Raw genomic sequence first — 12,676 nt, 5'->3', positions numbered from 1 at the left:
TAATAAGCAAATACCGCTGTCCTACCACTGGAAAAACTGATCTTTTTCTTTCCTGTAGCATAAAGCTCCTATTTCTAGCTTTGTAGTGTCATAGAGCATTGGGACTTAAACTCGTTATTGAAACAATTGAATCTAATCTCTTGTGAGTCTCAGGTAAGCTGTGATGGGGGAAAATTCTATACTTGAGGGAAGAAAAAAGAAACTTTTCTTTCTTTTTAAAGCAAGTAGGTTGCTTTAAAGACCTGGCATTGTTTGGAAACCGCTGAGAAGTTTGGTATGTTAAAAATGGTCTCTTCAGATTAATTATTTTTGCCTAAGAGGTAGAAAAGCAGCATGATAATGAGCAAGTCCTGAGGCCTGTTTGCTGCTGTCATACTCTTCCTCCAAAGTGCAGCCAAGAGGTAGAAATAGCAACAGGTAGGCAGATATGCCTCAATAATACAGATCAGCTATTGAGTATGAAATGCTCACTTTCAGCCTGTACACTGCAGCTAGCCAGTACTCTAACCTACACTGGAGATGCATTTTGTCAAGAGACAAGTCAGTTGCTACTGTTCTTGACTGGCTTGATTTTTTTTTTTTTTAAATTGTTATTATTGTACTACAACATCACAGGCAACAGATTCATTCTAACATCATCAGGGCGAGGGGACTATAATCATATCCTCTCAGGGAACACAGTGGGAGTTTGAGGGCCCTTGTCCACATTGCGCTTTTCCTGTTTCCACGTGACAGAAATCACCATTTTGCTAGTTTAATTGCATCTGAAGATCCACATTGTCACTTTGTTTTATTGTGTTAGTCATTTTTTATCGTGGTAAATTAAATCACCTCTGACATTTTATTTTTAGCGGGTGAATTTGTGCCAAGAGGAACAAGAGTGTGAACTTAGCTGCACAACTTGACTTTGGATCTTTAAAGGCCACAAGCATGCTGGATTCAACATATTTACAGATACCCTATTAGCTACAAAGTTTAAACCTTTTTGGTTGTTGCCAGCTAATACTGTTATCAGCTTGTATCCATGCCACCTGGTGCTGTGGTCCTGTCAGGTCTGACAGTAAACAGGATTGAATCTAGTCAGTTTCTGGATGGGCAACTTCCAGGAAAATGTTGCAGCACATGGTGTTGATAATTTGGTAGGTGTAACTTACCTCTGAGTCAGCTCTCTGCTGCTGGATGAAATGGGCCCTAACTCTAATTTATATTCCTCCTGCTTTACCCTGCCCACGTTGGGGTGTGGCAAAGATAAGCACAAAGCTCCTCCAAGGAGGATGTAGGTACACAAAAATTCACCATTTGTACAATAGTGTCAAGCAAACAGTCAAAATCACCTCTTCATTCTTATATGGTCTAATCTAATTGCCTTCTGCAGGACTGCATAGCATGTAAATGAAAGTGGACTTTGGTCCATACAGGAGCATAAGGAAGGATAGGAACCTCATAGACCTCCCTGCATGGACTATTGAAACTTGGGTCCAGGTATCCAACAGAAAGCAGAGTCAATGCCTCTACCTATCCCAACCCCTGAGAAAGCAAGTAAGGAGAGGAGGGCGGGGGGAGGGGAGGCTGGCTTAGGCCCACCCCAACACACAGGTTAGCCCTGCAGTCAGGACAGGGAGGATAGCAATTTGCTGGTGGATGGAACAGCAGCAAATGATCACTGTCTCTGGAGCAAGGATGAAACAGGGAGGAGTTGTGCCCTAGAGACTTCTCTCTGGTGCATGCTGTTTTCTGGGCGTTTTTATAGCACCCCTTGCTCAGGGCTGTGCCTAAGGGCTCAATCCAGCCCCAAGGTTTTTAAGGGCTAAACTAATAACATTTTCAAGGATGCTGTGTGCATTATGTAAAACAGTGTCACTGACACAGATTTTTCTCTCTCTCTCTCTCTGTCTTTCTCCTCCCCCCACCTCTGTCTCTGCTGCCTGATTCCAAGCAACGCCCTGTCAAGCAGTCCTTGAGTGCTTGCATGTGCAGAGAATCCCACTGGAAATGCCTCCTCCTCTCCATCCTTATGTATGGCTGCCTGGGTGCTGTGGCCTGGTGTCAGCTTGCCCGAGTCACCAAGCTCAGCTTTGATAGCTCCTTCAAAGGCAAGTCCATGATCTACCATGACAGCCCATGCTCTGATGGCTATGTCTATATCCCATTAGCCTTCCTGACCATGCTGTATGCGGTCTACCTGGTGGAGTGCTGGCACTGCCATGTCAAAAGTGAGCTCCAGTACAAGGCCGATGTGGACAACGTCTATGAATGCATCAATCGCATGCAACAAGCCACGCCGTGTATCTGGTGGAAAGCCATCAGCTACCACTTTGTGCGGCGCACCCGGCAGGTGACCCGGTACCGTAATGGAGACGCTTATACTACCACGCAAGTCTACCATGAGCGAGTCAACACCCACGTGGCTGAAGCCGAGTTTGACTACTCTCATTGTGGATACAAGGACATCTCCAAGGAACTGCTGGGCCTGGAATGCTACACAGCCACCAAGCTGAAGTTCACCAAATGCTTCAGCTTTGCCAGTCTAGAGTCTGAGAACTCCTACTTGACCCAGAGAGCTCACTTTTTCACAGAGATTGAGGGACTGGATGACTACATGGAGGTCAGGGAAGGTATGCAGCTCAAAAATGTAGATTTCAAAGAGCTCATGATGGCCTATGGGGATCCAGACCATCTCCCATGGTACGTGTCCCACTATACTTTCTGGGTGGCAGCTATCTTGATGATATCATGGCCACTGAGAGTGCTTATAGAATATCGGACTGCATATGTGCATTACCATGTAGAGAAGCTCCTTGGCCTTGAGTACACAGCACCAACCACAGCAGAGGAGCCCTTATACAGGTATCGCATGCCCAGAGACAACACTCAGGACAGTACTGAACTGGAGTGGCATATCTGTACCAATCGGCAGCTGATCCCCAGCTACTCAGAAGCCATGCTAATGGATCTGACAGAGACCCCTGTGTACAACAGCTACTCTGTATGCCAGTACAGTGGAATTGCTCATGGCTGCGAGCGGTGCCATCATACCTCCAGCACCTCCTCCATCTTCTCTCGCCATGCCTTCCACAGTTGTAGCGGGAACTCCCGGCTCTCCCTCAACACCAGCCGTTTCTCCTTGTGCCGCATCCATGGCTCCCACAGGACAGGCCTCTGGAGGAGTCGCAGCAGCAGTATAGCAGACCGGGGCTGCCATGATGAACAATGTTGCTCTTACTCCAGCCAGCTAGCCATCAATGAAAACCCACCAACCTACCACGATGCCCGTTTCTTCCCCGTGCTAATTGTGCACAGGCCCGAAGGGCATGACAGAAGGCACTTCTACATTCGACGCTCATCCTGCCTGGAGACCTCTCTGTGATAGGACCCTATGGGCTTTAGAGCCTCCCCCCCTAAGGCTTCATGGCTCTAGTTCTGTTTGACAGAGGTGCTACTAACAAAGAAAACATACATATCAAGGCACTGCATAGTAGCTCCACAAGGCAATCCTCTGATTCTAAATACCTTCCCTGATAGTGCAAGAAAATATGTACCTTGTGTCCAAAGGCTACCTTCCCTCTATTTCCCTACCATTTTGTCTGTATCTCTATTTTCTCCTTTCTTTTCTCTTCTCAGAAAACGCCTTTCTACTTTTCCCTTCTCATTTCCATCTCCATCTTTCTCTCACATTTCAGGTAAGATCCTTTAAACCACTAAAGCAATTACCATTTCAGGATATTAAAGCATTTTGAAAATACTGATGTATTTACCTTCCTCACTCTCTCATAAGGTAGGAAGCTGAGGAACAGGGCAGTGAAATGACTTTGCCAAAGGACATGCAGAAGTCAATGGCAGAGCCAGAAATAGAACTCATGGCTATGGACTCCTAGTCTCTTGCTGTAACCTCCAAATGAGGCTAACCTTCCCAAAGCTCTTTCAGTTTCCTTCTCTTTTGCTTCCTCCTCCTCTTCTCTCTCCAGGCATCTTTCTTTTGTCTTCTCTCCATTTTGCTTCCCAAGTTGTTTTCATTTTTTCATTCCTTCCATCATGGAGTCTTGGAGTTCTGGGTCTTGCCCTATCAAAGTGTCCTTCTTGCTTTCAGAGTTACAGCAAGTATATCTTGGTCAGAAACAATGGGTATGCCACACAAGGGTAACTGACCACTTGTATAAACAAAAATCCTGCTCCTGGGCTGAGCACCCAGAACTTTCACTGAAGGATCATACACCAAAAGAAATTTACCACTAAAGGAAAAAAAAATCATTCTTTTCTCATCAGTTTTTATGTCTTGTCTTCTACACTGTGAAAATTTTACATATGTTTCTTATTTTTGCTAACCCCAGTTCTGCACCATCAAATTCAGCAAATTTAGGAGCACTAGGGTAGACCAGTTGCTGGTTGGCACTACCATTTTAACAGCATGGCCCTGATTCCCAGGTATTCCATTCTTATACTAGCATAGCAGTGATGTGGCTGAGGCCAATGTAGCCATAGTTTACCTTTTGTAGACCCTGTATTCTGGAGCTGTTTGGAGGCTGATTTATCCCACAGTGTACATGGGAGTGACCCCAGAGTGACTCTGATTTACATTTTGCTCTGTGTGAGACCAGGGAACCCTTGCTAGCACTGTATACTAGGCTGCACCTCTACTCTATTTTTGCCATGCCACTCCAAACCACCAACATGTCTACTACACCAGGGACTTGCATCAAGGCTGCCATTGAGCCCTTATATCAGTTCTACCCCGGCCAGAAGGCTTGCTGCAGGTGATAAATGGGTCTCAGCATTATGTATGCTATTGGATTGGCTCCCATGTCATCTTTTACTGCTCTGAGCAAGTGTCTTAACCAGTATTACATTTAGATCTAGTGACTCCTTAATAATAGGCAGTCCAGTGTGGTGAACACCAGTGGTGCTGACCTGGCATTGGGTACAGGAGATGGGACTCTTAAGCCTATCAGTGACACTCCTGCTCTCCCCACTTGGCAGTCAGTGTATCTGAACTATTTTCTAGCTCCAAGAGCCAAAGCAAAAGCTGTTGATCCTTCTCAGGAACCATTAAGGACCATCTCAGAATGCAAACCTGCACCCAGTAAAGGGCTGTCACATAGCACACAAGCCTTTGAAACTTTGCACTGGGGAGGGTGGATGTCTTGATCATTCATGGTTTGTAGTGAATATCAGAATACAATACCCTATCTTCCAAAAAACAAAGTGTTTTAACCTTTAGGATAAGTAAGTAAGAAACAATGTCCTGTCTGGAATTGTCAAACACTGCTTGCTCCCTAATCAGCTTCTTATATATCCACTTGTAATTTGGAACGTGTAAAGTCTGGTTAGTATGTGTAGATTATATAGCTCTATGTATCTATACATATATAGTTATTTCTTATGGCATTGACTGTTGCATCACATGCAATACATTTTCTTTTGGTTTAATTATTCTCTGTTTTGTAATACTGCATTTATTTCATTACAAGAGACATATGGATTACTTTCACTTATGCAACCCAAATGTGACCTACTGTAAATGATGATAATTGCAATCAGAAAGGTTGTTTTGGTCTGTATGAGTTCATTTATTTATGTAATTTTTGTGTAAGTGCCTATCACCTTGACAGCTAGACATTAAAAGTTAGGAGGCATACATGATGCTTTTAGCTTGTTATTTTGACAAAAGGACTTAATTTTCTGCTCAGATAACTGGAGAAGAAAGGTCTGAGTTTGGAGGAATTTTTGGCCATAGACTTATCCCAAAATCCCAAATCTGAGAAACCACAAACTTTGAAAAAACTCAGACCAAGATCCACGCTCAAGCATAGATCTTGAACAAACCCCAAACCCAGATGTGACCAACACCCCAGCCTGCCATCACTTAGGTCTTGGCAAAATTTTGGATCTAGGTTGAGTCAGCTCTGATCTTTTACAGCTCTGGTTTATCCCTCTGTTTTTGTTTTGTTTTAGATGGAGCACTTGAGATTCTCTAATGTGCTTCCCTTCCTCCTCTGCACACACTCATACAAAATTAAACTATGGGCATATGGAAAATCTGAATTGGAGGAGGCTGCAACTTCAGGAAGCACAAGGACTGGAGGAGACATTTCAACATTGTTTCTGATGGAAGTGATGAAGGATAGAGAAAATAAAACATGAAAAAGATAGGAAAGCATGATAGAGGGCATAGCAATTAAAAGAAAGGCAGGGATTCAAATATGGAAAAAGATAGCTCTCAATGTACAATCACAATTCCATGAGGCAACATATATCATAATTATAATTACTGGGTGTTTACCCTGTGACAGTCAAAATGGGGTTTAGTCTTATACTGCAGCTTTGTCTCTGAACCACGACTGTGTAAAGCTTTAGCACAGTCACTCTGGGGTTATGGTTAAAAGAACTTTTTGTCCCATCTGCAGTATCAGACTGACTTGTGCTTCAACTGTGTTTATGGAAAGTTGTATTATAAGTGGGTCTTCAGGTACTGTCCCTATTTTATAGTATTTTTATCTGATGTGAACAAGCCTTAACAACCCCATTATTATCATGGGCAGGGCAGATCGTGGGAGGCAGTTATTGCTAAGCCAACATATTTAACCTTTTCAAAGAATATGTTTGTTAGGTCTGTGCTACATCTATGAGAATGTCCACCAACAGGTTTCCAACAACTTTCCTCCCCACGCTGTAAACATGCCTTGGGGCATATATTGAAAATCCAAGACCTAAACGAGTGGTATAGCTTCAGAGCTTGTTCATGTTACTTGTCAAAACAACTGGGAATGATTGCCAGAAAGCTAGGTGTAGCTCCTTTATGACCTGGAGCAGAATATGCTGGTTCTAACACACTGCCAGCTCAGAGAGCATCTGATCAGTCATCCTATATCTCCTACGCAGCAGAACAGTGTTAGTCCTGTGTCCCTTGAAATGTCACCTCACTGTCACGCCTGCCACCATTTCAGTTTACTAATGCAAGTTGATAGGGATATCTTCTAACTAAGGGAACAACTGTGCTCTTTGAAGTTCAAGTCAGAGATTGGAGAAGACAAGATGTTAAGCTCTACCAACAATTAGCTCTGAACTCTTTGGGGGAAAAGATGGGCAGAACTTTTTAAAAAAATAAGCTTCCTTTATCTTTAGAAATATATTGAATTTTTGACCAGCTCTACAGTGGATTGAAAAATGAAGGAGAAAAGTCATGACAATTTCATCACCAATTTTTTTCTCAGCATTTTGATATCCAATAGCAAAATTTCAAGTCTGTCCACTGCTAATTAGGCCTCTATATTGCTGAGCTCTTTATGTCTTTGCTAGAATGTGTTTATAGAATCCACTGAGGCAGGTAAGATATAAAATACATTAATAAAATAGAGGAAGGACATAAAGCAAGAAAGAGTTAGATGAGTTATGAGTCATATTGGGGTGTCCTTTATAAATCTGTGCAATGAACATTGGTACTTGTTGTCTAGGGCCAATAGCACAACGGCATTTGTTCCTAATTCATTAATACTTAAGGGAGAGGAACATTTATTTTGGAATGCTTTGAAGAACAAAGAATCATAAGTCACAGGTTCCTTTGATTTCTTCCTAGTTATATTAGCACTCTGTAAGATTTCGCACAGCCTTCTGCAATCCAGCTGGCAAGGCATCCAGGATGTCAGTCCAGTTTTCACATGGTTCTTCATTCTTATGATTGCTGATAATCACTTCTCAGAATATCTGAGGCCAGATCCTCAGCTAGCATAACTCAGCATAGTTCTATGGAATTCAACAGAACTACACTAATTTTTGGCAGAGTCTGGCCCTGGGCACTTAATAAAAAGTTTGTATCATATACTCATCTTTGCAGATAAAGCTGTTTCTGCTGGCTTGTTTTTAAGAAATTGTGGTAATTATAGCTGGTAAAAAAACCCAGGAAAATAATCTGTTGAACTTTTTTTCTCTCTTATCTGGAAAATGTGTCAAAATTTAGGCCAGCTCTATAGTTGACTGAATATTTGGGGGGGGGGGTGGAGAATGGGAGGGATGAAAATATCTTTTCTTTTTAAAAGAACAAAAGTAAAAGGGTAGGTAGCAATCTCAGACCTCCCAGCAGCTCTTTGGAACCTTCTATAAAGGTTTCTCTGCCTTTGTCTAAATCAGTGGGAGCCAACCTTTTTTGGCAGGTTTACCACAAATTAAGCCCTGCACCCTCCTCAAGCATCACTCTGATCCCCTTCCCTTGCTCAATCTGCTGCTCAGTGCCTTGTTCTCTGCCCAACTGGCTGTCCTGCTTTCTGCTCTCTGTCCAGTTCTCCCTGTCTGATCTTCTGCTCTGCTTTTTGCCTCCTGCCCTGTGTTTCCTGCCCAGTCTACAAGTGTGTTGCTTGCTCCCTTCCCCATCTGCCGCATGCCACACTCACAGCTACCCATGCCACTTGTGGCACGCATGCCACAGGTTGGTCACCTCTGGTCTAAGTTAACTGCCAACATCAGGAGACAGGGCAGTGTTTAAGATGGCGTACTGAATAAAAGTGCTTGTGGAAAATTACTTTTATCCAAATTGCAGCAATTCCACACTGCTGAAAGGGCATGGTAGAACTGGAGTCTCTTCTGTTTCTTCTGGCACTCATTTGAGTTTTGAGGACTGAAATATATAGCTAACTAGAATCTTTGGGCTTGTTTAATGTTTGGGTGATACCCAATGGCATGTGACATACAGGGACTTTTGGTCTTAATTTCTATGAAACCTCTATCCCTCACAGTTTTCTTGTTATTCTGCTGTGGTTTCAATGATCTTAACCTATGGCTCTGTATGTGAAATACTATCTCATAGTTACATCATGGGACAGAGAACCAGAAAATGTGAGTCAGCCCTCAACTCTACCATTAACTTTCTCTTACCTGGAGTAAGTCAATCCATTCATTTGTGCCTTGGCTTCCTCATTTCTAAGTTGAGGGTATTGGCATTTACTCACAGCATAGGAGCAATGTAACATTTGCATTGTCACAGGGTTGGTGTGACCTTTGTAAGCCCTGTAAAGCCCACTGAAATCCTCACATGAAAGACACTGTAGGAAAACAAAGTGTTTACATGCATTACACTCCACAAGACTGCTAAACCTTGGGAACATGGTTACTTTTTTTTTAAATAAGTGATGCCTCAAATAAACAGATATATAAATATATAGAATATATTATTAGATTGGTACCTTAGACTATAAGGGAGACTGAACTAGGGTCCAGAGATTACAGTGGAAGTGCTTTAGGGTTTTAGTAAACATGTGGACAGGGCAGCCTTGCCCAAGTATCTGCCAAAGCATTGTAGTTGCTGCAGATGGATTCTGTCATAGGCAGAAGCACCAAGAGTGCCAAGGTCTTCCTTTAGCTGTTTGGGATACACGATTTGTCAGTGCCTCCTCCTTGCCTCTTCATTTCAGTCTGCAGAAACAGAGGAGGGAGAAACAGATTTTTCATGCCAGTCTTGGAGTCTTCTTGGCATTGTTTCAGCACCTCAGGATTTCCTAACAGAAATGAAAATTGATGTGGATAAGTCTGAATCCACAGCCCAGAGGCCAAGGGTTGGAAGATAATGGGGTAATTCTGCAAGGCAGCCTGCCCTTAGCTCTCTCATCTGTTGAAGGGGGATAACAACTCTCCCCACCCTCATCTAGGGTTTCATTCACTAAATTTGTAGCATACAGCAGGAGCCTGAGATGGAGGGTATTGTATTAATGCCATGCATTATATTAACTTAGGAGTATTATGAATCTGAAAATTGTACTGAGCTGTAATGATACGTTGCCCCTTCTGGTGCCTTTCAGCTCTGGTTCTCAAGGTGATTACTATGAAAAGCCAATGTCAGGGAGTTTTTGCTAATTACCACAAGGTCCTTTCACCATTGCAGTAATAGCTCTAGGGAAACTTGGAGCTAACCTCTTTTATTTTCAAAGTTCATATTGTGCCCTAAACTTCCACATTACAGGGGCCCACATCAAGCAAATCTGAACTGGAGGACACAGAAAAAATTCCGAACCTTGTCAAAGCTCCTCTGCAAATAAATGCAGAAATTGGATGCCAAATACTGGCAGGAGGTTGGTCATTGCACTGTAACCCCATCACAAGCCACATGGGGAATGCCTCCACTGCAGAAAGCCTAACTAGCCAGTATTACTGGAAGGAGAGAAGAGGGTTGAAAGTACTGAGATGGGGGCACACAAGTCCAGGAAGCAGTGCAGAGGCATCGATCTGCTGATAGATGACTCAGGACTGCAGATCTTGGAAGATCTTCCCATTTAGGGCCTAAAAGTCCAGTGCGAATCAGAGCTGTCACAAGGAATCCAGGTGGGAACCTTCAGTCCAGTAACGTTTGTCTCCTAAATCCATGTTTAGTCTGAAGTAACTAAAGGATCTACTTTTTAAGTGCCTCATATCAGGGACAATCTTACCTGCCTGGCGCAGGTAGCTGGACCCTCCTCCCTTGGTTTCTCTATGCCTGTGTTGTAAGTACCCAGCAGCTCCAATGGGACTTATGAATTCTTTGTTTCTGTGAAAATGAAGAGAATGATGTGGGAGCTTGAATATGGCCCTAGGACCCTGCTGGCCACTTGCACCAGGACAAACTCTGGGACTGCTGGGGCACCCCCTAGGGGCCAACAGAATCCTGCCCATACTCCCAGTCTTCTATATAACCTCCCCTTTTTATCTCTCCTGCCACACCTTGATTTTTTTTTTTTTTTGACAGATAGGGAGGCAGCCCCTGAGTGCCAGAGTGATGTCCCTGGTATTTAACAGACCTTTTGTGGTCTCTGGGCCCTCTGCCCACTAACCAAAACTATCAGCCCCAATTAAGCCTTAGGGCTTTTAATTGTGGCCTCCAGCCTCCCCCTGTGGATGCCATTCTGTCATCACTTACCTTTGTGTATGGGCTTTGGTCCTATTAACCTTAGCCTACAGGTTACTCTGGTTCTAGACTTGTAGCCTGGGATCACTTGCTCTGACCCAGCCTTTCAGTCTTAGCCTCTCATCAGCCCCAGCCTGCCTTTCTTGTCCCCTCTGAGTTCAGGCCTCCTCAGCCTCAGGCCGCCTGTGGCAAGGTCAGGCTCAGGCTCTGGCCCTTGTAGCCTCAGCCTGCTTGCATCTTACACCCCTGCATCTGGCAGGGCTCAAAACTGGGCATACCCCTCAGGCACCCCTGTGTGGCCTCTTTACCACCCCTACAGTCACCAGCCAGTCCCATCACTTTGACAACGAGACGTTCAAAGTTAGGAGGCACAAGTGATGCTTTTAGCTTGTTATCTCGACAACAGGACTTAATTTCCTGCTCAGATAAGTGAAGGAGAAAGGCCTGGGTTTGGAAGACTTTTTAGACATAGACTTAATCCCAAATCTGATAAACCACAACCTTTGAAAAAACTCAGACCAAGGTCAGAAAAAGTATGATCTGCACATTTTTTGTAGTTATTTATGTAACTTTTATATAAGATTGGAAGCCCTCCTCAGAGTCACTATACAGCTGCTGCAGCCCTTTCCATGCTCACTAGCTCTCCTAGCCCATGAGAGCACCCAGTCAGGCCTGCAGCTCCCTGCTCCCTAGAGCTCTTCACCCCCACAGCTAGGGCTACACTTGACCCCGTGCCTCAGCGACCCAGGCTTATCCCCTCGGGCTCTTTCCCTTCCAGTCCTGTGCTCCTGACCATGCCCAGCTGCCTCCTCTCGGCCTCCTGCTGCCTAACCCAGGGCTCTGGCCTACTGCCCAATTGCTAGGCTGCTGGCTCTGCACTAGTCACTTGGAGGTGCATCTACACCTGCACTTTAATGTGCATTAGCCTATTTAAACATGCATTCAAGCATCACAACAACGTGCTCCTTAGCTAATAGATTCATAGATTGAAATAGACGTATGATATATTATTATCACATATGAAAATCGGCGAATGCGCGTTTTTCTAGTACCGCAGATTGGAGGCACTAGATTTAAGTGCACTACCTAAAGCACGTGAAGTGACGGGGCAGACATGCCCTTGCAGCCCAGGAATCCCCAGCAGCCGGCTCGGAACCAGCTGGGGGCGTCCCTGCCGGGGTTTCTCCCTTCGCGCACCAGGAGCCCCTCCCCCTCCGCTCCCACCTGACTCTTCGGTTGGGCTTCCGTCTGCCACACGCTCCCCCCTCCCCCGCAGCGGACGGGCTCAGCCTTGGGAAGTGCCCTGTGCCCCTCAGGCCCCCGGGGGGCTCCCCAGAGAGCTGGAGCATTGTCCCGCCGTCTGACACAAGCCGAGAGCGAGCTGGGGCGCGGCGAGCCATGAGGGGGAGCCCCTGGCTGTGCCAGGAGGTCACCCGCGGGCCGGCGCTCGCCTCGCTTCGCCCCTCCCGGGGGGCGGTGGCGTGGGGGCAGCTCGGTTATTTTCCACTTGCTGAGAAGTTCAGGGCGCCGGGATCGGAAATAGCCACCATGCATATTCATGAGCGAGTGATGTCAGCCGCGGCTGCAAATCAGGTCTGCGGCCGCCGGGAAGCGCCATTTGCCGGTGAAGCCGGAGTCGGAGTCGGGTGCTAGTGCTCTCGCTTGCAGCCCAGCGCCGGCAGAGGGAGACGGTCCCACCCGCCGGCTCCTCGCGAGCTCCGGCGCTGGCTGGCGGCGGCCGAGCAGGGAGCCGAGCCGAGCCGGGGCCGCGGGAAGGCTCGACACCCCTCCGCGCTCCTGCCGAGCCGGGACCCG

The 12,676-nt window shown here is 45.5% G+C and overlaps 1 protein-coding gene and 1 long non-coding RNA gene across 2 annotated transcripts; one reads left to right on the top strand and one right to left on the bottom strand.

Annotated features, from left to right (window-relative positions):
• Positions 1 to 1,864: 1,864 nt before the first annotated feature.
• Positions 1,865 to 8,176, top strand: LOC109321564 (transmembrane protein 151B-like; the record flags this gene model as incomplete). Its single annotated transcript, XM_019552309.1, has 1 exon — positions 1,865 to 8,176. A coding segment is annotated over one exon (1,503 nt), but the record flags the coding sequence as incomplete, so codon positions are not given.
• A 960-nt stretch (positions 8,177 to 9,136) lies between these two features.
• On the bottom strand, positions 9,137 to 12,274 carry LOC109321565. Its single transcript, XR_002104086.1, has 3 exons — positions 11,948 to 12,274; positions 10,407 to 10,504; positions 9,137 to 9,399 (listed from the first exon to the last, which is right to left on the bottom strand). It is a non-coding gene; the product is annotated as an uncharacterized LOC109321565 (long non-coding RNA).
• Between the last annotated feature and the right edge of the window lie 402 nt (positions 12,275 to 12,676).

This window comes from Crocodylus porosus, unplaced genomic scaffold (assembly GCF_001723895.1).
Source record: "Crocodylus porosus isolate Cpor-Errol unplaced genomic scaffold, CroPor_comp1, whole genome shotgun sequence".
NCBI classification, from domain to species: Eukaryota; Metazoa; Chordata; order Crocodylia; family Crocodylidae; genus Crocodylus; species Crocodylus porosus.
Note: the sequence above shows the minus strand (reverse complement) of the source record. Positions and strands in the feature narration are given on the sequence as shown.